General features: G+C 62.6%; 8 protein-coding genes across 8 annotated transcripts in view; 3 read left to right on the top strand and 5 right to left on the bottom strand.

Annotated features, from left to right (window-relative positions):
* Window positions 1–236: 236 nt before the first annotated feature.
* Window positions 237–4,588, top strand: RHTO_04151 (chromosome segregation protein; the record flags this gene model as incomplete). The annotated part of the gene is made up of 8 exons (XM_016417819.1): window positions 237–551; window positions 617–1,023; window positions 1,084–2,965; window positions 3,023–3,163; window positions 3,226–3,351; window positions 3,409–3,593; window positions 3,659–4,130; window positions 4,184–4,588. 8 exons carry the CDS (start codon window positions 237–239, stop codon window positions 4,586–4,588), a joined length of 3,933 nt encoding a protein of 1,310 aa, XP_016270735.1.
* A 680-nt stretch (window positions 4,589–5,268) lies between these two features.
* On the bottom strand, window positions 5,269–7,907 carry RHTO_04150 (uncharacterized protein; the record flags this gene model as incomplete). Its single annotated transcript, XM_016417818.1, has 4 exons — window positions 5,269–5,318; window positions 5,381–5,611; window positions 5,672–6,674; window positions 6,735–7,907. The coding sequence occupies 4 exons, from the start codon at window positions 7,905–7,907 to the stop codon at window positions 5,269–5,271; spliced, it is 2,457 nt and encodes an 818-aa protein (XP_016270734.1).
* A 386-nt stretch (window positions 7,908–8,293) lies between these two features.
* On the top strand, window positions 8,294–9,468 carry RHTO_04149 (uncharacterized protein; the record flags this gene model as incomplete). Its single annotated transcript, XM_016417817.1, has 7 exons — window positions 8,294–8,424; window positions 8,509–8,523; window positions 8,592–8,658; window positions 8,722–8,780; window positions 8,835–8,961; window positions 9,019–9,187; window positions 9,245–9,468. 7 exons carry the CDS (start codon window positions 8,294–8,296, stop codon window positions 9,466–9,468), a joined length of 792 nt encoding a protein of 263 aa, XP_016270733.1.
* A 191-nt stretch (window positions 9,469–9,659) lies between these two features.
* Window positions 9,660–11,810, bottom strand: RHTO_04148 (T-complex 11 family protein; the record flags this gene model as incomplete). The annotated part of the gene is made up of 1 exon (XM_016417816.1): window positions 9,660–11,810. One exon carries the CDS (start codon window positions 11,808–11,810, stop codon window positions 9,660–9,662), a length of 2,151 nt encoding a protein of 716 aa, XP_016270732.1.
* A 239-nt stretch (window positions 11,811–12,049) lies between these two features.
* On the top strand, window positions 12,050–12,786 carry RHTO_04147 (Modifier of rudimentary, Modr domain protein; the record flags this gene model as incomplete). The annotated part of the gene is made up of 4 exons (XM_016417815.1): window positions 12,050–12,126; window positions 12,195–12,322; window positions 12,388–12,515; window positions 12,577–12,786. 4 exons carry the CDS (start codon window positions 12,050–12,052, stop codon window positions 12,784–12,786), a joined length of 543 nt encoding a protein of 180 aa, XP_016270731.1.
* Window positions 12,787–13,261: 475 nt separating this feature from the next.
* On the bottom strand, window positions 13,262–14,157 carry RHTO_04146 (uncharacterized protein; the record flags this gene model as incomplete). Its single annotated transcript, XM_016417814.1, has 4 exons — window positions 13,262–13,518; window positions 13,596–13,772; window positions 13,836–13,979; window positions 14,037–14,157. The coding sequence occupies 4 exons, from the start codon at window positions 14,155–14,157 to the stop codon at window positions 13,262–13,264; spliced, it is 699 nt and encodes a 232-aa protein (XP_016270730.1).
* Window positions 14,158–14,542: 385 nt separating this feature from the next.
* Window positions 14,543–17,142, bottom strand: RHTO_04145 (uncharacterized protein; the record flags this gene model as incomplete). The annotated part of the gene is made up of 7 exons (XM_016417813.1): window positions 14,543–14,774; window positions 14,832–14,966; window positions 15,026–15,159; window positions 15,214–16,313; window positions 16,375–16,666; window positions 16,735–16,834; window positions 16,901–17,142. The coding sequence occupies 7 exons, from the start codon at window positions 17,140–17,142 to the stop codon at window positions 14,543–14,545; spliced, it is 2,235 nt and encodes a 744-aa protein (XP_016270729.1).
* Window positions 17,143–17,382: 240 nt separating this feature from the next.
* Window positions 17,383–22,382, bottom strand: part of RHTO_04144 (ARF guanyl-nucleotide exchange factor) — a gene marked incomplete at both ends in the record, with an annotated part of 6,434 nt that continues 1,434 nt past the window's right edge. Inside the window, 9 exons of the mRNA XM_016417812.1 lie at window positions 17,383–18,025; window positions 18,091–18,263; window positions 18,327–18,872; window positions 18,929–19,093; window positions 19,153–19,542; window positions 19,599–19,910; window positions 19,967–20,027; window positions 20,087–20,452; window positions 20,509–22,308. Of these exons, the coding sequence (XP_016270728.1) occupies window positions 17,383–18,025; window positions 18,091–18,263; window positions 18,327–18,872; window positions 18,929–19,093; window positions 19,153–19,542; window positions 19,599–19,910; window positions 19,967–20,027; window positions 20,087–20,452; window positions 20,509–22,308 (4,456 nt within the window). The remainder of the gene's footprint in view (window positions 18,026–18,090; window positions 18,264–18,326; window positions 18,873–18,928; window positions 19,094–19,152; window positions 19,543–19,598; window positions 19,911–19,966; window positions 20,028–20,086; window positions 20,453–20,508; window positions 22,309–22,382) is intronic.

Below are 22,382 nucleotides of genomic sequence, written 5' to 3'. Positions count from 1 at the left end.
CTGCAGCGACACCGTACCCTCGCTCGCTCGTAACGGCACGGGATGGTGCGCTGTGAGCTTGTCGTGCACGAGAAGAGCCTTGCGATCCCTGCAAGCCAGCTACGGCGTCGGACGAGGCGAGTTGAGCGTCACGTGACCGTGTCCTCGCTCTCCTCCTCGTGTGCGCTCACCTTGACCTCGACCAACCCGCTCTCTCTCGCTCGACTGCTTGACTGCTCAGCTGCACAGGCCCCACGATGGCTTCTGACGGCGCAGCTCTGCCCGCGCGCCCACAATTCAAGCCCGCCAAATCGCGCGCCTCAATCGCCCACCTCCCCTCGCTCAACAACACGCCTTCCTCGCTCTCCCTCTCCTCCGAGTCAAAGGAGAACCCCGCTACCAGTGGAGCTAGTGTTGGAGACGCAGGGAAGCGGAAGAAGCGCGCGCAGAGTCTGGGTGGAGACGCCCTCGAAGAGGCCAGGAAGAGGTTGAGGGACGGCAAGGGCGAGACGGGGCTGACGCTCGCTGCTGGACTCGAGTTGAGTCCGGGAAAGATCGAGCGACGAAAGGCCGTGCGTCCACACTCTCCCTCGAGGCCTGCGAAGCGAGCTAACGGTCCACAAGCGCGTGTTTACAGCAACCCCGCCGCTCAATCCTCAAACAACGTCCCTCTCTACACTCGTCCGACTCGCACCAAGGAAACCACACCATCTCCTTCCCCCCTCCCGCGCCTACGACGAACGCCGCACGCGTCACAGCCTGGTCTGAAGCGCACGCGCAAACGACGGACCTTTCGGCGCTGTCTGCTTTCTCCGCCGGCGGGGTGTCGAGGAAGGGAAGGAGATCGTCGCTTAAGCCTCCTGCGCCGGCAGAGTCGTACGATAACAGCGATGCCTCCTCGGACGAGGACGAGGAAGACCCGAACGGCAGTCTCGACATGGACATGACGCGGTTCGAGACGACGGCGGCTTACGACACGGACGGGAGGAGGTACAGTGTCAGTCACACGCGGAGGGTCAGCTTTGCGCCTAGTGCGGCTGTCAGGTGCGTTCGCCTGCCTTTCCTGACCTTCGCAAGGGGAACTGACGAGTAGGGATGTGGCAGGACCTACACGCCCGACAAGCCTACAGCCGACGCTCAAGCACTCGCCGCAGCACGCGAAGCCGCACTCGCCGCCGCTCTCGCCGTCCAACAAACCCCCTCCTCCCCCTCTGCCTCTGTCTCAGACGAGGGAGAAGAACTCGTCGACGAAGGCTACGAAGAGTCCGAGCCGTCGATGGAAATCGCCGGAGACGAGCCCACACTCGCTTTCGCGCGCCACTTTGCGGGCACGCAAATTCCCGTTTCGGTGCTCGAGGAAGGAGAGGACGAGGACGTCGAGGAGCCTCCCACCGGTGCTACGACCGCTGCGAGCGCCCAGCTCCAGTTGTTTGGTACGAGTGCGCCTACTCCCGGACACCCGAAGCCGAGGTTTTCGGAAGTCGCGAGGAGGGAAGACGAGGACGATGAGGACGTGATGCGGCAGTTGGGATTCGCGAGGGGTGGGAAACCCCGGCCTAGCCGAGTTGAAGGAGTTGCGTTTGTGGAGGAGGATGGAGAGGAAGAGGGGGAGGGGGAGAGCAGTATGGAGCAGGAGGATGGGGAGGGGAAGGAAGATGAGACGGGCGCGATGGAGATGACTATTGCAGTTGGGGGGATCCTCGGACAGGCCGGCGCCGATGGACAAGACGACCAGGAGGACGACGACGACTCGAGCTCGGAGAGCGGCGACTCGGAGGCGGAAGTCTCGATGCAGCTCACTTCGGGCGACCGCACGATGGACATGACCTTCGCGACCGACATTGGAGCGGCGAGCGAGCGCGACGAGGACGACGAGATGCAGGATGAAAGTGCGGACATGCAAGACGAGGAGGACGCGACGACCGCGATGGTCGAAGCGACGGCCTACGGATCGATCCTCCCGCCTCAACCGCCTGCGTCCGCTTCGACCGTCGCCGCTCCTCCCCCGCGCAAGACGCTTTTCGCCCCTCGTCCCTCGATCGCACGCTCGCCTTCGCCCTTTGCGTCCATCACGCGCGCCACTTCCGCTCCGCCCGCCTCGCCGCCCAAGTCTCCCTTCCGCCACCGATCCCCTCCCAAGTCGCCGGGGCGCGCTCTGTCGGTCCCGCTCGGCGATGCCGCAATCCGGTCGACGACGCCAACGAAGTCGCCTTTCCGGCAGAGCATGCGCGAGCGGCGGATGTTGAGCGTCAGTCCCGGTCCGCCAAGTCGCTCGCCTCGTCGAATCATCAGCGCAACCGCCTCGCCTGCTCCTCAGCCTCATGCGCGCCGCTCCGTCTCGCCCGCCAAGTCGGCTCACCCTCCTCTCTCGTCGCTCGCCGCCAAGTCGATCCCGCCTCAATCGCCAGGCATCACAGGCCGTTCGCGGTCTCGCTCTCGCTCGAGGTCCGCCTCGCCCGTCAAGCAGCAGCAGCAGCCGAACACGCCAGGTCGCGCAGTCTTCCAGCCTCGCACGCTTGCGCCGCCCATGTCGGCCGGTCGCTCGCCAGGCGGAAGTCTCTCCCTCCGTGCGCTCCTGTCGCAGCCGGCGCAAGCAGCTTCCAACGCGCGAGTCGACGAGCTCCGTGCGGCGGAAGGAGCAGGCGGAGACGACGACCTGAACTTGACCGGCAGTTCGTACGACGCTTCGTTCTCTTCCTCCGCTGCGACAGCCGAAGAGGCCGCCGCCCGTCTGCCCGACTCACTCGACGCCTTCCTCGTCGCTACCGGCACCCACTTCGCCGATGACGAGTTCTTCGAGGTGGTCAACTCGGAATCGACGGCTGCCAAGCGGAGGAAGAGTATGGCTGCGACGGCGCGGGCAGGCGAGGAGGACGAGGACGACGAGACGAAGCAGATGGGTGGAGCAAAGGCGGTCGAACCAACGTTTGCGGATATGACGGTCGCTGCGGCGGTCAAGAGCCTGTTCCACCAGCTCTACAAGTCGGTGCGTCTCGTCCTCCCTCTTGCGCTTGATCGGGGCTGATCTAACATACGGCTGCAGGAGCAAGGGGGCCTCCTCGAGGGGATCAACCAGGCGCGCCAGATGCTCGAAGACTCGGAGCAGCGTCTTCGTTCCGGCGTCGTGCCGCAGGTCTTCAAGGACTGGGCGAACGCGACTGACGAGGCCAAGGCAATCATGAAAGTGCGCGGCCGCTGCATGCCTCTTCTGCTGACGACCTTTGCTAACGACCTTCACGCTCGCAGACCCAGTTCGGCCAGATCAAGCTCAACTACCTCCTCTCGAACAAGCTCGAATGGAAGACCCGCCGCATCCAGAACTACGACCAGGTCGTCGACATCATGGCGCAGAACCTGCAGTTCATCCAGCAGGTTAGTCACCTCGTCCTCCTTGACCACAGCTTCTGCTGACGAGTAAACCTTCGACAGGACCGCGCCGTCCTCGCCGAGGTCCAGACGCAGTTTGAGGGCGTCATCCCCTCGCTCGAGGCGCGCCACGCCGCTCTCCTCGCAGACTTGACGGCCGAGCGCTCGCTCGACGCTGAGCTCTCGTCGATGTCGCCCGAGGACGTCGAGATGCGCGAGAACATGCTCGCCGATTCGGAGGAGCAGGAGTGAGTCAGGCAATCTCAGGCGGAGCAGAGGACAGGTTGCTGACTTGACCTTCGCCGCACGATAGGGAGCAGCTCAACGGCAACCCCGACAAGGGCATCCCCGGTCGACGACCTGAACTCGACCGCATTGAGCAGCACCTCCGCAGCTATCGCGAGACATTCGAGAAGTACTCGACCGAGGAGCAGCGATTGCAGGCCGAGATCGCCGACCTTGAGGAACGGCGGCGCGACAAGCGCACCAAGACGGACCTCGTCCGCCTGCAAGCCGAATCCGAGGCGCTGCAGCACCTCCAAGGATGGCGTCTCGAGCAGTTCAGCACGCAGCACCTCGCCCTGCGCCATTGCGACGAGTTCCTCGTTGGCTTTGAGCTCATTCCCGGCACTCTCGACGTCGTCGCCGCGATCTTCGAGCCGCTCCAACTGCCTCGCAAGGCTCAGTCGGCACTCGGCGCCCAGGTCACGGCTTTCTTGCTCAGCAAGGTGAATGACGAGGTGCAGCGAGTCCTGGCGGACGGGCGCGAACCGAAAGATGCGAGGGTGAGCTCGCTGCCGCTATGCCTGCCTTAGCAAAGCTAACTCTCGTGTGACAGGCCCTGTTGCGCTACATCGCCTCGCGCGCATGCATTATCCGCCACATTCGCTACGAAGTTACCCTCGCCTCGCTCCGCTACCCAACCTCGTTCCGCCTCGTCTCGCACAACGGCTCGCAGGACGACGCAGTTCTGGAGATCGACATTGACGTCTTCTGCGCCCAGTCTCGGCAGGCGTTCGACGTGGTCGTTCCCTTGACGGCTGCCGAGGTCCTCGAGGCAAAGGCGCCGGAGGACTGGGCCAAGGGCATCAGCGCGAGTGTCAGGGCGCGCTTCGGCACGGACATCAACGCGCTCGCTCTCGCGCAGACCGTCAATGAGCGGCTCGAAGGAGGCGACGGGCGAGGTGCGCTCGTCGAGGCGGTCGTCCTCGCCGAGGAGGAGTGCGACCAGGTCGCTGCGTGAGCAGGACTTTCTGACTTGTTACCTAGATACCCCTCGCTTGTTCTGTCTTTATCCCTGGCTGTCCGTATTCGTCTGTCCACTGATGACCCATAACTTAGCTCCTTTGCGCTCTGAAACGAGTAGGCTTTCTCTCGCGGATGAACGACACTGAAGTGAGGAAACTCGTGTACATTGCTGCCGTGGAAGGCTGCAGAGGCTATCGTAGACCGCCGAACCCTCATCCCCTCCTCCGACCCAGGCTGCGCGCAAAGAACGTTAGCAATCACCGGCAGCGATATACCTTTTGTTGGAACATGTGGCGGAGGCGGAAAGGCAGGACGAATGCATGAAGGGTCTGCGGCCCGCAGGACGAGTTTTGGGGAGACGGGCGGGTTAGCGGATAAGGCGAGACGCGGCGGCCGGAACGCATGCTTGAGGAACCCGACGAAGACGGAAGTGAGACGAAAGATGGAAAACAACAAGGACCACGACGACGACCGACGACGGCGAAAGGACGGAACAAGTAGGCAGGACAGATGCCCGAGCGCGAAGAATGCGAAGGTGCGCGGATGCTGATGAAGGCGGGTATCGCGATGGCGGTATCGACGAGGTACGAGCGAGCGTTATGGTGCGGTCGAGAGGTTGAGCCGGAGGTGGAAAGAGGGAACGGCGAGCGACGGTCGACGCCAGGCCGCAATGGATCAGGCTGAAGAGACGGCGACGGACTCGGCAAGACGCGGCCGTTTGGCTTCTGCGGAAGAGACAGTATCGTCAGCACATGTCATCGAATGTGTAGAGGGGACCGGAAGGCACCATTCGACGCCTGGTCATCCGCCCCCTCCAGCCCTTCCTCATGCTCGAACTTCCGGCTCCGTTTCGGGCTCGTCGGCGCCGGCATTTCCTCGCTCGTCACCGTAGCAATTTCGCTTGTAACTTCGACGCCGTTCTCGCCCGCCGTAGCGGGAGCGGCGGAAGCGTCGAAAGCCTCGTCGTAGTCAATCACGACATCGGTCTGCTCAGTCGGTTCTTCAGTCTCCTCGGCAGCTGTTCGTGAACGATTCATCAGCTCGTGTAACCGGGGGTGTGAGAGAGGAAGCCACGCACCAGCCGAGAGAGTACCGTTGGCCCCGACAGATTCGACAGTAGCGTTGTTGACAGCATCTTCGGAAGCAGTCTCGGCGGGCTCACCCGCAGCAGGAGCGTCGGCAGTCGGCGTCGATTCGTCGTCGTGCGTGCCGTTCGTCTCGGTAGGCGCGATGTTGTCGAGAGTCTCGGCAACGATCGTCGACTCTGCACCCTCGTTGGCAGGGTGCGACTTAGCGGATCCGGCATCCGTCTGAGTCGCCTCGACGGTGTCGACGGTCGATTCAGCCGGCATTTCGGTCGAAGCCGGTTCGCCAGACCCGGCGACCACATCCTCCGTCTCGGGAACTTCCCCCTCCTCACCAACTTCGAGCGTCCTTTCCTCCTCTCGCGCATCTGCCCCGGCCTCTTCGCCCTCCGCTACCTCGACAACCTCCTCAACCTGCTCCTCTGCTCGTTCCTCGTTCGCTTCCGCCTCCGCCGATGGTTCCTGCTCCTCACCCTCTTCTCGCGCCTCGGCTTCTCCTCCTTGCTGCTGCTGCTCCAACAGAAGATCCTCTTGCGCAACCTCGACGACAGCAACGACGTCGTCGCCATCGAGTTGTGCAAGCGCCTGGTCGAGGTCAAAGTCGTCATCGCCTCCTTCGCCCTCACCCTGTCCTCCTTGCGTCTCGACCGCCTTTTCGCCTTCGTCCTCTCCGACTTGCGGCAACTCCGAGTCAGGACCGTCATGATCGTCCGCGACACCTTCCTCCTCCTCCTCTCCCTCCTCACGAAACTCGCCCTCGCTCCCCTCCTCCGCAACAAGCGTCACGCTCTCCTCCCCCTCCTCCAGCTCCTCCTCTCCCTCGCCCTCCTCACTCGCACCACTCGCGATCCGCGCGATGTGCTCAGCGAGGGCGTTAAAGCCTGTCGCGAAGCACGGTTGGGCGTAGATGCGCGCGTGAAGGCGGCCCGGGATTTGGCAGCCTGTGTGGATGCGGTCGAAGTCGAAGAGGGTCACTTGGCGAGAGTAGATGTTGTCCTGCGAATGACGATACACGTCAGTACGGAGGAAGCGGGAAGAAGGAAGATGGGCACGCACCTCGCTAAGCGAGATACCGATTTCGTCAAACTCGACGACGAGCTCGTCGCCTTGGTCGCGCAACTCCTCAATCTCCTCCCTCACGACGCGGAAGAGCGTCTCGAGCGGCTTGTAGTACAGCTCGTGTCGCGCCGCATCGCCGAACAAGAGCGGCAAGTCTTCCTCTCCTTCTTCCGTCTCGGTTCCGGCATCTTCGCTTGTCGAGCCGATATCACGAGAAGGGTGGAAGAGCGTCCAGGTCGTCGAGTCGTGCGTGAGGTAGACGACGGGCACATCGCGCAAAGCTGAAGTCGACGGGAGAGTCGGGACCTCGATTGAGAGAAGCGGGTCTTTGTCGACGAGCGGTCGGAGTGAGTGCTCGTTTGAGCCTCCGTCAATGCCGTTCGCACCCGTCTCGACTTCCGCAAGATTGACGCCGGACTCTGGCATTGACGTCTTCGGCTCCGCGATCGTCGCACCGCCAATTTCGGCAGACGGCGAGGTTTCGTCGACATGCGTCGTCTCCGACAACTCGACGACGTCAAGCTGCGCGCCCGCAGAGGTCGCCTCGATGGCCCCGACGTCGGTCGACGTACCGGTCGCCTCGGTCGGTTCTAGGTCGCGTGCGGCGGATCCGCTGTCTCCGACTGACGGCGCGAGCACGGGCGCTGCCGTCTCGACGATAGCAACGTCTGTCTCGATGGGCGCAGAAGCGAGGGGAGCGGGAGTCAAGATCGTCTCTGAAGGAATCGGGATGGGGACTTCGGGGGCAGTGGACGCCGAGGGCGGCTGGAAAAGCGTCTCGCTCGGGTTGTCGAGTTCGATGTGCGTCGTCAAGGGTTCTGACGCGATTACTGGTGTAGGAGAAAAGACGGGCGCGGCGGAAAAGGCTTCGAAGGGTGCGGAAGTGGAGGCGAAGGACGTGACGGGCGCAGACGAGGTCGGGAGCGTCTCGTCGTCGTCTGCAAGGACTTCAGGGTCACCCTCGTAAGCCGTCATGAACGTCGCGTCCGCCTCGTGGTGCGCCTCGTCGTCGCGCATCTCTGCCTCGTCAACCGTGGTCCCCTCATCGTTCATCTCGGCGTCCCCACCTCCTCCTGCGGCCATGGGCTGCTCGCCACCGCCGTAGTCAATCGTCATGTCTGCGTCTGAAGCCTGCAGCGCGGCGACAGAGGTCGATGCCTCGGCGTCCATGCTGACTGGGTGATGGCGCGTTGCCAGGGTCGCCGAGAGCGTGTGTGGGCGTGCGAGCAGGCGTGCTGGGTCCAGATGAGCTCAGAGAGGCGTCCTGAGCGACCTGGTCACCTTCTGGCGGCACCTCTGTCGTGAGCGGTCGATGGAAAGCGAGAGAGCTTCGAGGTGGGTTGGCCTCTCTCCCGCTACGACGGCGACACCGCTGCGAGGGGGCTTAGCAGACGTAGAGCTGCTCAAAAGAACCCTACTTATCTGTGCAGAGTAGTCTCAGCTCTCTCCACGCTGATTTGACCGACCTTCTTCTCCTCCTTGCTCGCTTGACCCGGGATTTTCTGAGATGCTCGAGCTGGCTTTCGTACGCTGCGTTGTCTGCGTGGCTTGCTCGAATGCAGAGTCCACGAGGTTGTGCGCTTCCACGACTTTGCTGGTCACGAGACCGCGGGACTGCCTTCGCCAGCGTTCGTCGACCCTCTCTCTCTCTCCTCGACCACTCACTCGCACCTCGCAAATCCACTCGGTGCGTGTAGCTACCGCTCGACAACGACAACCAGAGTGCGTGATAGGCTCGCGACTGACTGCCACGCTTGTCCCGCCTTGCCAGCCTCGACCACCGCAAGTCAGTCTCCCTCTTCGCCGTCTCGTGCAGCAACGCCTCGGACTGACCATCAAATGCTTCTCCTACAGACACAACACCCGGAACTACACCATGGCCCTCCAGGAATCCCGCAGCCGCGTCCTCCCAACTCTCTGGGTGAGTCACCGTCGCTTCTCGAGTGTTCCTCGTCGCCCTTGCTCACCTCCTCCACGCCCGCAGGACCACGTCTACCGCCGCCAGTTCGCCGAGATTGACAGGATGCTCGCGCCGGGCATGATGTGCGTCGCTTCCACCGCGCTTCCCCTCCGACGCAGCTGAACCTGGGCACGCAGGTGGGAAGTCTTCCCGGCGTTCTACCGCCCGTACTTCGCGCCGCTCCCGCTCGAAGGAGTGTTCGACCCTCACGAGACGGTCAACTACTTCAAGACGATCCGCGAGAAGCTCCTCACCGAGCCGAAGGTGCGATCTCTTCCTCTCCCCTGCCGCGCACCACCAGCTCATGTCGTCCCGCCGCAGACCTTCAAGATGGGTGAGCAGCGCCACGGCGAAGAGTCGCTTACCGCCCACTTCCGCACCGAGGGCATCGATGCCAACGGCAAGCCTTTCGACGTCAAGCACGACGTCTTCGTCGAGTTCGTTCCCGGCGAGGACAAGATCAAGCGCGGCGTCGAGTACCTCGACAGCGGTGCGTCTGCTTCGTCCTCTCTCTCTCACTCCCGTCGATGCTGACCTCGCCACGCAGAGAGCCTCAACCTTCACATGAAGCGCGACGCCAACAAGCAAGAGTGGGAGGAGAGGACTCCCGCGACCAGCGCCGTCGAAGGCAAGGCCGCCCAGTCGACCATCGAGGCTGGCGCCACGCCCTCGGCCTCGCAGGGCCAGTCGCAGTCGCAGGCTGAGCAGGTCAAGGAGCCTGCCGCCTCGCAGACGGGCCAGGCGTCGCAGCAGAAGTCGTCGCAGGCTTGAGGGAGCGGTCAAGCTCTCTCGCGTCTCGCTTGTTTGGGTCTGCGAAGGGGGATGTAGGAAGGAATCGCTTTAGTTCTCGTCGTCTCCGCTTGTGTAGCTTCTCTCGCTGTTGTCATCGCCGTCTTCTCTCCGCGTCCTCGCGAGCGAATTGAGAGATCGAGCGTCTCTTGCAAGGAAGACAGCTACGCCCTTCAGCCCATCACGTCGCTCCAGCTCTCCTCCATCCACTCCCAAACGTTCGTGACCAACCGCGTCCGCACGATCTCCTCCACCTTCTCCCGCAAGAAAGCCGGTTTCTCGAAGCCCTTCGCAGGCTGGAGGTGTAGCGTTCGCGTTCGAGGCGGCGGACCGGGCGGGCTGCCCGGCATGATTGCGCGTATAGCGGCATAAAGCGAAGCAGGAGTCTTCGAGTAAGCTGTTCGCAAGTCGGTCGGCGCCGACGACGGTCCGGGCGCGCTCGCCTCACTACTCGGGACTTGCGTGACGAAATCGACGAGCGCTGCCTCGACCGACGCCTTGAGACGGCTCTTGAGGAGCTTGTACACCGGGTCCTCATACCGCAAGACCCGCTCGACGCTAGCCCGCAACCTTGCCTCTTCCTCGCTCGAGAGGGTCGCGCCCGACGCGACGAGCATGGTGCGGCGGTGCGAGATGACCTCGTCGGCGAAGTTGGCGATCCGAATTGCTGAGGGAAGAGTGTCGTCGTCCTGAGCGGATGGCATGCCGGTCATAGGGTCTATCGGAGAAGCACTGGGGCCGATTTCCGCTTGAAGGATCGTCCAGATGCGCTCGATGAAGGCTGTGAGGTTGGCCGGTGGGGTCGAGGACGTGCGGGAAGGGGGAGGAGCGGTACCAACGAGCGTGGCGAGACACGCGACGACGACGAGAACCTGGAACTGGTTCTGGAGGTAGATGAGGGCGAATGACGCAATATAGAAGATGGGCGGAGGACGATTCTGTTCGTCGGTAAAGTCGACTGTCTGGTCCTTAAAGAACATCTCGACAAGCGACTTTGCGACCAAGTCTTTCGAGAGGACTGGCGGCTGTCCTGAGGGCAACTCGGACCCCATTTCCTGCAAGAGCCATGCCCGCGTCTTGTCGACGACGCCTGCCGGTCCGCCGAATACCAACAAGATGATTTGCCTCTCCTCCGTGTGCGCAGTCAGCCGCAAACTATCCAGCACCATCTTTTCCAAGTCGGCATCGCTGAGAAACGACTTGTCCCTGAGCATCCGGGCATGCGCCGCCCGCAACTCGTCCTCGAGATCTTCGACGAAGTCGAGAACCCGTCGTACAAGGTCGACAAGGGAGCGAGACGGCTCAGACGAGCTCTTGGCGAAGACGATGTCGTCAAAGATCGCCGAAATCGTCTCGCTCCGGGCGGCTCCGCTGTTGCGCTTGAGCACGTCGACGACGGTCTCAAGCCTTGCCAAAGCCGCGACTGCATCGAAACCAGTCTGGTTGACCAGATTGAGCGGCGCCTGCGCCTCTGCTTTGAACCGTTTGGCCGACTCCTCGCCCTCCTTTATGGACAGGTACGAATCCGCGAGCGGCAAGACCGCGTCCTTCACGTCCTGCCACAATTCGTCCCACGCTTTCAACTTCTCTGCCACTGTCGAGGCAGTCGAGGAGAGTGCTGCTTCGAACGGCTCGAAGTAGGCGCGCTTGAGGTGCTCTGCGACGCGGCTTCGGAGAGGGTCGCGACGCTCCGAATTGTACGATGGCGAGGCCAAGATCTTGCGAGACACCGAGCCTAACGACTGTTGCCCAGGGAGGAGGCCGGACCCCTCCGTGCAGATGTGGTAGGTGGAGCAGGCCGTCAAGAGATCTGACGGAGATGACAGGGGCAGGGGCGGGTGGGCTGAGGGTAGTTCAGGCGTGTTCGTCGCAGGCGAAGCTCCCACAGAAGCATTCGCTGAAGTCACTGGATGTGTAGGCGTGGGCGGTGAAGGCTGAGATGGCGTAGGAATTCGCCGTGGGAGGTCGGCGGAGGGCGTCCTCGAGTGTCGTCCCCCCGTCGCAGCCGCTCCCGCGCTTCTTTCGAGCAGTTCAGCAACCTCGAGTTCGACTTGGCGCGTGTCGGCCTCGAATTGTCCCCAGGAGACAGGCCCTCCCGCTTCGCGACCCGCAGTCTGCGCCTCCTTTAGCCCTTCGCCCAGCTCCTGCAACCTGCCCCTGAGCCTGACGAACAGTTCTGCCGGTGCTGGAGTTCCCACGGCCCGCAGGTCGGCGTACGCGCGCTCGAGGCGGATTGTGAGGTGTGTGAGGTGGGGAGGCGAGGAGGAGGGCAGGTCGCGCAGCTGGACCAGCAGGCGGTCGAGGTGGACTGCAAAGGCACTCATGGCGAGCTAGCACGGGCTCAGCGTTGGTTCCAGCGAGTACGAGCGTGTGGTCGCTGACCAAGCGGGGACTTCTTCCCTCTCCCTCGTCAACCTCGCTCACTCGCACTTGACAGCGCCCGCAGGCCTGCTGAGACTGCTTGCGAGGGTGTCATACAGCCAGACGAAGCGGGCAATCCACTCGCCAGTCCCTACGACGCGCTCCTCGCTCTTCTCCCCACACACCCCCGTCTTCATCAGTTATGTCGACTACAGCACGAACAGAGCCCGCGATAAGCGATGCGCTGGCTCGAGACTTCCCAGAAGTGGCTCAGTTACCGTGCGACAACGTCTTGCGCGCCGGCGAACCCTGGCCATGCGAGCTGACCTGGTGACGGCCGACGACAGGAAGGAGGACTTGCAGACCCTGCTCGAAGACCCCGCCTACTTTGACGCCTACTTCAACACGATGTCGCAAGCACTAGCGTACCACCAGGCGATCGAGCAGAAGATGCGCGAGAACGTCGACTTGGCAGGTGCGTGCGCGGTCCTGTCCTCCCTTCCTCACTCGAAGCTGAAGCTCTGAAACGCCTCCGTGCAGAGAGAAGCGAGGCGATGAAGCCGGACCTTAAGCGGCTACGTGAATACACGGCGCGGCTGTTCAACGAGGCGAACGAGCTGAAGCAGCGATGGGCGTACCTCGACGATGCGCAGCGGGAGGCGTACAAGGTGCGCTTGTGGTTTTACAGCGTGGTCTGTGGCATTGCTGATCCGACCTGTCCGCCTGCAGCGCTTCTCTCAACCCGCGCAGCTGTCCCGCTACCGAGCTGCGACAACTGTCCAAGAACACCTCTCCGACTCGCTCGTCTCGGCGTTCCTCTCCGGCGAAGGCGACGACGAGAGCTTCCTCAAGCAATATCGCGAGGTCCGCAAGGTGTACCACAAGCGCCAGATCGGCCTGCAGAAGTGGGACGAGGGGAAGGTCGTCTGGATGGGCTGACGCGAGGGCTAAGCAACAGTCTTGTCGTCCGCGTCTCTCAGCTCTTCTCATGTTGTTGTGCAATCAGCGCGTCTAACTACAGTCCGGCCTTCAAGAGCATCGCACGCTCCTGTATTTCGCTCATGACTTCCTTGTCAGCGCTGTTCTCTTGCTCCTTCCTTCACTTTCAGGCGTGTGCGCGTATCAGCCTTGCCGTCCCGTCCGGAGCAACCTGTGAAGAACAGCGAAACTGAGGCAAGCTCGATTCCTCGAAGCCTCCAAAGCGAGCAGTACGTGATGGACAACGTCCAACGACATACAGACTTGCCCAAGACTTCGTCTTTCTTCCGCTCGACAGGGAAGCAGAACGGTCAAGGAATGGATAGTCGCGTCTGAAATGTCACGGAATGCTGGAGCACTATGAAGAAAACGGAAGATGGCGGGCTACTGTCTCCCTCCTTGCCCCTTGCCGCACATGCATCCCGCTCCGGCCGTACTAGCGCCTCCCCTGCACGAAAAATGGGTGTTCCTCGAAGAAGCAGCTCAGCGACTCTGTGCCCTCCTCAAAGAGACGGGTTGGGTCTGTCTTCGCCTCAAAGGCTGTTCCCTTCTGGCCATACAACGCCCACCTTTGCGATCCATTTGGGCCTTCCGAGAGGTGCTTGAAGAGGCCCTGGTACGCAATATCGCCCCAGTGACGCGGATCAGCCATGGTGTGACTTTGTCCGTTCAGAAAGGCGACGTGCGCGACGCCTGTAGTGCGGCGAGGGAGGGGTCAACTCCCGCGCTGACCTTATTAAAGGAAGGGAGAGAGATTCTGAGCGACTCACGGCCTGCGCCTGGCCATGCAGCAACGTAGAAACTGCTCGGGACGCGCAGTATGCCTCGCGGACGAGGAACACCTACACGCGACGTGCCCAGGAGACTGTTCGGCGAGGGATAGTGGGGGATCTGCTCCGTAGTCGTGTATCGGATCCAGACAGCGCAGCGCTGCGTCCAGTGTCCTTCTATTAACGCACGGGGTCAGCAGAGGACGCGGATCACCCAGAACGAGACGAGCCTGAATGCACCGGTACTTGTTTGGATCACATCAATCAACCAACTCTTGTAAGGGTCAAGAATCCCGGAGCTTCGGGCGCCATCGAGGAAAGCGTAGATGCGGTAGACGAGCGACTTGGCCACCTCGATATGCCTGCTTCCGACTAGGTCTTGCACTGGAAGGAAGGAAAAAGTCAGTAAGCCAGCTAGGCGGGAAGGAGAGTAGCACTCACGGACAAGCAGACTTGTTCCAGTCACACGAAGTTGGAGGTCGTGGGAAAAGTTCGCCGGGAAGACTGTGTTGGCGAAGTGCTGCTCCAAGTCAGCGGCAGCGTAGCTCGGCGGTGCAGCCATAATGTCGCGATCGTGCTGGCAGAGGGAAGGGCAAGGAGAAGGGAGAAGCATGGAGGCCTGTTCGCCCGAGTCCGCGGATTCTGACGGAGTCGTAACTTAGCCTGTCACGCGACCAAGCCGGGCGGGCGGTGCCAAAGACGAGGAAAGTAAGTCATGGAGGAGGCGCTGCACTGGTTGCTCATGCGCGCCGTCCCGGTTAAGCCGGAAGCATCGATGCGTCTGCGTTGCCTGGTTGACGGTCGCGAACTGGACGCGAGAAGGCGGCGCGCGCCTTCGAGAGACCTAAGAGATAGTCAAGGAGCCTAGCAAAGTGAGTTGGAGAAGAAGAGGGCGCCAGCGAGGCCGTCTGCGGGACGAAATACGGTTGTTCACACGCAGACGACGTCTACGCCTTACGCAAGTACGCCCGCTCGATGCGCCGCAGCTCGTCTGCCGCGTCGATGAGTGACAAGTCCTTACCGTTCGCGGCCTTGCTCGGCAGGATGGCGAAGATGTCGGTCGTGTCGACAGCGGAAGGTCCGGTTTCGGCGTTTGGGGCGAGAGGGACAGAGAAACGTCGGTGAAGGGACCAGCGGCTAGAAGAGAGGCGTGTGACGGATTCGAGGGCGCGAGGGTGGCTGCGAGAGCTGGGATCAGCGGGACGTTTCACAGTCGTGCGGAAAAAGGTCGCGCACGCGTGCATGGCGACATAGCTGTCGACCAGGGCGAGCTCCGCATCTGCGTCAGCTGAGGCTGTAGCTGTAGAACCAGTCTGCGAGACGCTGTTGACGAGGAGGTCGTGCTTGACGAGGTGCCGGTGCGGGTAGCGCCTGCAGGACAACAACAGATGAGTCCGCCGGCGCCACAGGTAGAAACGGTCTCGACGCACGGTTTTGGTGGGACAACAATCTCGAGCAGCGACTCCACCGCTTCGAGCAAGCGCTCGGCGCGTCCGTCGAGCCAGGCGAGAGCGGCATTGTCGGTCGCCGGCAAGATGGCCAGCGCAAGGCGTAGTGCGCCGCGCTAGACGTGGATTGTTCAGCAAGTGTGTAGAAACAAGAGAGTAGGTTGACGCACCTCGTAGAGACGAGCCTCAAAGAGCGTATCCCGATAGTCCCCCTCGCCGCAGAACAGCCTGACCGCCGAGGGACGCTCCCCCTCCTCTGAGTCGGGATCTTCCGGTTCTTGCTCGGACACTTGGCTCCTTACCTCCAGTCCCGGCACGGCCAACTCGGCGACGACGACTGGCTGATCCTCTTCCGTGGGCGTACGACCGATGGCGTCTGCAAGCTCGCTCGCATCTACCGATGGCGCAAGCTCAACCGCAGGTGTGGATGGCTTCAGAGCGTCGTCGGTGGACGAGGCAGGAGGATCCGTCGCGAGAGGCGAGGTGGCCGCAGCTGCTTGATCGTTTCCCGAGTCCCGACCGGCTGGAGACTTCTGACCCGCATTGACTGACGATTTCGACGTGCTTGGCTCAGTGGGTGCCGACAACTCGTCGACGGAATCAGTTTCGCTGGACCCGAACCCTAGCGCGCCCCAGCTGACGTTCCGCAGGCTCCACCTGCTTCCCTTCGCATTTGGCGCTTTAAGCGAGGCGGTGGACGTTCCGTTCCCGAGCGAGTGAGCATCGTTCGCAGACGTGCCGGTCTCCTGCTGCCGCTTTGCAACCTCCTGCTGCTCCGTTCTTCGCAAGGCGGCGAAGCCCGCTCGTAGTGTGGCCGGCTTGCTTGACACCTTCTCAGATTCGGTGGAAGACGCCATGCCAGGCAATGCAGGCATGGCGAGCGAGAAAGGGCGTGGCGCGAGGAAGGAGTTCATGCCAGCGGTAAGGCTGGACCATCTCCCGCTTCCTGCGGAGTCTTCGCCGGCTGATGAGGCTGACGAGGCGTCTTTGGCATCGGAGACGACCATCAGGGTCCGCTTTGGCGGGAGGAGGCGATCCAGGTAGCGGACGAGAGAGAGGAGGTCGTCCTGCGAAAGCGGCGGTGGAGGTGGACGACCTGGTGCTGGTGGGGGCTGATCGGCTGAAGGGGGCGGCAGACGAGGGATGGAAAGGACGGTGTCGCCGTGCAGCAAAATAGGTAGAGCAGAGGAGTTGCTGGCGGCGAATTGCGCGAGAAGCGGGCCAAGTTGGGCGGCAGCCTCTATCGAAAGGATGGCACTTTTCGGGACAGCTGGGCGACCCCTCCGTGTCAGTAGTGATGCATGGTTCAATGTGAAGGTGCTCTTGCGTACCTTGCAGCAGTCGCTCGACCTGAGACTCCAGCATCGACGTCTCCCAATCCCGCGTCCATACGTCCCAGAACTTCCGCAGCTTTCCCATGGCCGCTTCTTTCCCTTCCGCCTCGAGAGCGCCTTGTATTGTCCCAAAGCGCAGCCGGAACTCGGAGTACGCCTGACGAAGCGACGCCAGCAGGACCTCGTCTTCTGCAAGGCTTGCGGGCGAGTCCTCCTTCGAACCTTCGCTTGCGTCGGTTCCTGTCGATGCTCTGCGTGGGTGGCGAGTTGATCGAGGGCATCGTATTGTCTGTGCGGCGAGGACAGTGTCAGAACTGAATGGAACGGAGACGAGAAGAGGGGAAGGTCGAAACGCACGGCATGAAGGTGGAAGCCCGGCTCTGCCTCAACCCAGAGCATCCTACGCTTGTTCGAGCGTACCGAGCGTATCCGCGCTGCTTCATCAGGCGAGAGTGTCCTGCAGCGAAACTCCCCCACTTCATCAGCGAACGTCGAGGGAAGGATTTGACGAGACGACACGCACCTGGCAAAGCTGGAGACGCCCAATATGGTGCCCATCGCTCGATTCCGACGTGCAGCATCGTACGGCTGCGCCTCCAGCGGCGTCGCGAAGTAGAGGACCTTGGCTGCTTCGAGGGCCTCGTCGCTGAGTGCGGTTGCTCGCTCGCCAGCATCGAAGACAGGCTCGTCCGCGTAGACAGCAAGCAAGCTCAGCTGCGGCCAGTCCGAGAGCGTCGAAGCCTGCCGGCGGCGTGGAGTCGGCATCGGTGAGCGGACGAAGGGAAAGAGGTGCGTCGAGCAGGCGTCCTGATCCTGCTCGCCGGAAGCTCCTTGCGAAGATGCCAAATGGTTACAGAGACCTGAGGATGCATACAAGTACGACATAGGGAGCAGATAACGAGAGAGTCGTTGTGCAGGCGTAAAAGGGATGAGAAGCAAACCATGGCCATCTGGACGTGAAGAGAATGGGATGACACCGGGTAGTGTCTTTTGTCGAGGAAGGGGCTAGCGGAGGGTCGACAAGACGCCCTCATGGATGGTCGGCGGAGGGGGACTCGTCTCGGCGCTTCTGGCGCCCCCGTTGCTGCTCGCCGACGACGCCCTCGCACGCCCTTCGGAATCGCGAAGGCGGGACTCGAAATCGTCTTCGCTGAGGAGCTCCGAGTTGCTGCGCAGCCTGTTGGACGCCGACGGATCAGGCGGGTCGAGCGAGAGCCGTTCCAGCGGGACAACGTTCTGCCAGTCCGTCTCCGTCTTGGACCGCTGCATGAGCGGCGGGGAGCGCAGCTGAAGGCGATCGAGCTCGTCGTCGGTCAAGGAGAGGGGCTGGTCCAGGTCGGTGCCGTTCGCGAGAGCGGACAGGGATTCCGCGGCCGACTCGAACGAGGTTCGCTCGCTGTCGGTGTGGGACGCCTTCATCCGTCGGGGAGATGTAGTCGAATGCGAGAGATGTGAAGGGCGAGCTGGACCGGTGGCGCTCGAGTGGCGCGAGTGCTGACGAGATGGGCTCCGCTGTCGAGGGACGGAAGACGTGCGACGGCTGTGCGTCCGGTGCAACGAATGCTTCCGCAGCAGCCGCTCTGCTTCGCGATCCTCGACGAGCAAGTCGCGAGAGAGGACTTCGCGGTAGCAGATGAGCTTGGCGAGGCTGGCGAGGGAAGCAAGCGGAAGTCAGCGGTCTGCACGAGTCAAAGGCAATAAAGCGTGACGCACTGCATGCGGGTGTGGCGAACGCGCTTCTCGATAGGCGGGATCGCCATAAGGACGCGCTCGCGAGTTGCAGAGCGGAAGGGCGTCAAGATGGCGAGGTGCTTGGCGAGGCGAAGATCGGCTTGAAGTCTCTCTTTGGCGGACCTGATCTCGACGTCGAGGTTGTTGATTCGAGACTGCAGCGTACGGCGAATCAGCTTCATTCTCCGAGAGCTGAGGTAGAGCACACGAAGACTCACTCTAAGCAAATCGGCTCGCGCCGTGATCGGCTGAGACGCGCCCGCGATGCCGCTAGCGCTCGTGCCCAACGAGCCAGCACGAGGCGTCATGAGCATGGACAAGGGTGTCTCGTCGTCTCGGTCCTCGATGGACGGCCTGGAGATGTCATCAGACCGGCTGGGAGTGGCCGAACTGGATCTGGGCGTGGTAGACGAGCCGTCGTGCAGAAGATTCGGGCTCTGAGCAGTCGCGAGTGAGTCTTGCGCAGCGCTGCGAACCATTCGAGGCGTTGTTGGACGAGACGACGCCTCGGACGCCGGCGCGCGAGCGGAGTCGAAGGCGGGCTGAGGCTGGAACGGCGAAAGAGATGGGCGAGGCGACGAAGGAAGTGGAGACGGAAAGGCGGGCTGGAGAGGGCGGATACGGATGTTGGCGGACTTGAAGGCGGCGGAGAAGTTGATCGCGCTCAACCAGGAATTCAGCTCGTCCTCATTGTGCGCCTGAAACAAGTACTGCCGTCCAGCTGGTGCGACAAACCGGAAGACGTTTCGGTACTTCGAATAGGTCTGCGAGGAGGAAGTGTGAGCGGCTTGATGGCTGCCTAGACGGAGGGGAGACAAACCGCATCGTAAATCGCCGCCGTGTTCGCCAGCGACAGGACAGCATCAGGCTTGAAGGAGCCGGGATAGGTGAAGCTGAGGACGGACGAGTCGTTCGGACGCGGCGTCGAGTCTTGCGCGGCTGCACGCAGCGACTGCTGCAGCGCGGCTGCGAAGTTCGGGTCCTTCTGCTCGACACTCGGGGTCAGCGATGGCTTGGGGCAAGCCCGGGCATAGCAGGACGCACGAAGAAGAGGAGCTGGCTGCCGGTGAGCACGACGCTCCAGCCCCGCCACTTGCGACTCGCCGCCTTCTTCCCTCCCTCCGCCAGATCCTCCTTGCGACTGAGCAGCCCGACCTTGGTGATTTTCAAGGACGAGATTGGCGGCCTGTCCTTCTTTTTCGGCGCGTCCGCAATGAAGGTGCCGTTGCTGACCGTTGGTGTCAAGGGGGAGCCGGCGAGGGCGGGATCAGGCGAAGGCGGGAGCGGCACGGTCGTGACAGGCGGAGAAGGAAGTGGCAGAGAGTATGGAGCAGCCGAAGCAAAGGTGGAACTATTTGAGCGCGAGGTCCGCGGACGGTTCTGAATCTGCAGCACGGGTGCACGAGCAAAGAGCGAGTGCAACGACGTAGTGTCCTGCGAAACGCGCTGCGTGAGTAAGCTGATACACCGGACGAGCGGGAGAACCTCACGAAGAAGGACGTCGTTCCGCTGAAGGAGAAAGGGCTTTTGGACGGGATGTGACTTTCGACGTCGACTCGGAAGCGTCGCGTCTGATTCGTCGCAATCAGGTGGTACGGGTCGACCTTGCCCTTCGAAGCATTGTTGGTGAAGAGACCACTGTTGGCAGCTGCGCTGCTCGCAACGCTGGCGGAGCTGCCGCTGGGTCCGATGCTCCCGCCTAGGAGTGAAGCAGTCGACGTTGACGGACCGAGGAAGCCGGCTCCGGGCATCCCGTCATCGACAAAAATGAAGGGCGCGAGCGTGATTTGGTCGTACAGGTACTGCAGACGAGGAGGGAATCAGGACGAGGCATCGAAAGCTGGCTCTTTCGCCTTACCTCGAGAATCTCCGGCGCAACGCCGTCGATGCGCGTATTCTTGATGTAGTCGGCTTTTGTCCTGCAGGAGGTGGACGATTCAGCTCAGGGCCGAGAAGGAAGAGAATCGGATGAACCCACATCTTGCTCTTCGCGTTCGGGTTGAAGTGGTCGGTGTTGAGCATGACCATCGAGAAAGCGAGGACGTAGGGGACGTCGCTCTCCTGCTGGCCATCCTTGCGCGCCCCGAACCGCCCTTCCTCCGTCCCTTCCGCAGAAAGCCCTTCGTCGCCAACGTCCCGCTTCTTCGGCGGCGGTCCGAACAGGCCGGGGTTGCACTCGACGTATCGGCGAGCGAAAGCCTCCATGACGCGATCGATCTGCTGCGTCTCGGACGGCAGCGAAGCGGAGCACAAGAAGACGCGGAGGGCGATGTCCAGGGCGAGCTGCTGGAAAGGAAAGTAGCGGAGGTACGCTTGCAGGGCGGCGGCGTAGAAGGGGTCGGCGCTGTACGAGCAGACGCGTGAGCATCGGTACGACGGCACTAAACCCCACGAACTCACCTCAGCGACAGAATCTTCGTCACCTCGCCCTTTGGCAATGGCCCATTCGCCTCATCGCCCTCTTCTTCGTGCTTCTCAGCGCTCACGCTGTCCGAATTTCCATTCGAGTCGAGCATCACCTCCTGCGCATCGCCGTCCGCTGTTTCGACCCGTGAAGCCCGCCGACTCGCGCTGTCGCCCTCGACCAGCCGCCTGACGTATTCTTCAGGCGATTCGCCGTCCCTCGGCTTGGGTGGCTTGCGCACCTTCTTCGGCTCGGGCGGAAGATTCGTGCTCAGGCTGTTGCCGCGAGACCGATTTCCGCGACCTGCAGAACTCGTCGAGCCATCCGCCGTGACGGGTCGACCTCCGCTCGAACCTGGCGGTGCCAAGCTGGCGGATCCGCCTGGTGCGCCTCCGAGCGAGAAGCTGAAGCGCCGATTCGGATCCGTCAATGCGCGCATCCGGCCGCCGACTGAGCCGCCGTAATCGGGCGGCGCAAGAGTCGACGAGTTGACGCTTGACGCGCTACCAGAGCGCTCGCGCATCTGCACCTTGGATGGCGAGGTCGTTGCTGAGGATGGGGACGGGCCGATCGAGTGAAGGCTGGAAACGCTGCCAGTCCCTGCTGATCCGCCGCCGCCGAAGAAGCTGCCGATGCCAGCACCGACGCTGAGGCCTCGTCTGCGCGAGCTGTTGGGCCGAGCCTGCGACGAGGAGCGCTTCTGGTCGAACAGCGCGCCAAACTCGCTGACTTCGCCGGCTGTCGACAACCCAGGCGATGTCGCCGGCGTGCCACCGCCAGTCGTTCCAGTCGTCGCAGCGCTCGAGCTCCGGCTCATGTTCTGGCTCGCTGCCGCGCCGCCGCCGAAGAAGCTGCCGAGCGAGCCAAAGACGCTCGACCTCCCGCCTAGGCTTGCCCCGCCCGTCGTGCTGTCTGCCGTTGTCAGACGAGATGCGCCGACCTTTTGGTGCGCCTGCGCGAAGTATCCGCCTCCAGGAGGAATGCCGAGTCCGCCGACGACCATGTTGCGCCCGCTGAAAGCGTACGCAGGCGGCGTCGAAAGCGAGGGAGACCTGCGGTCCGAAGCGTCCGACTGCGACCTCGCCGCTCGAGTCTTGATGAGAGTGCGAGCGAGAGATGGGCTTGCCTGAGGGGCGGTAGTCGAGCCGGGAGACGGGAGAGGCGGGGGCGCCTCGGCACCGGGCGAAGACGAGGTGGAGAGCGGATTGAGGCGTTCCTTCACGGGAGAAGAGAGGGGCGAAGGCGTGAGAGGCGCAGTCGAGCCAGCGAAGGCGACACGCGAAGTCGAGGGGGGGGCATACGAGTTGCTTCGACGCAGGCTCGGCGGAGTCGATGCGCTAAGTCCGCCGCGAGACAAAACGTATCCGGGCGGCGTAGGCGTAGTAGGCGAGGCGGACGTCTGAGCGGGTGCTCGGATCATCAATGTGGAACCGGAGTCGGAGGACTTGGCTTGCTCGAGCGGTGGAGCGATTGGCAAAGGCAGCGTGTGCGCGCCGACGAGAGGCGGACGAGACGGCGACACTTGGTCTACAGGTGACGCAGGCGCAGGCGTGTCGGTCGGAGTTGTCGTGATAGACAAGGTCGGCCGCTCGCCCCTCGACGGACTCCTCCTGCTGCTCGTCGGCGGATCAGACCTGCCCTTCTCCGGCGAGTTGCTTGGTGACTCGCGACCGAACGCCCAAGACATGCGGTACGGGTTGTTGGAGAGTTGGAGAGAAGGCAAGGAGGGAAGGGAAGGAATGCTCGCGGTTGGAACGCCGTCACTTGCGAGGCTGTTCTCGCGAGTCGTCCGACCGCTAAGCGCAGGCGACTCCGAAGGTGAGTCCACTAACGTGCCTTCGCCCTCCGCTCCCGCATCGTCGGCAGACGA

The sequence above is a fragment of the Rhodotorula toruloides genome (assembly GCF_000320785.1).
Source record: "Rhodotorula toruloides NP11 unplaced genomic scaffold Scaffold26, whole genome shotgun sequence".
Taxonomy (NCBI): Eukaryota; Fungi; Basidiomycota; class Microbotryomycetes; order Sporidiobolales; family Sporidiobolaceae; genus Rhodotorula; species Rhodotorula toruloides.
This window is presented reverse-complemented; position numbering and strand designations above follow the sequence as displayed.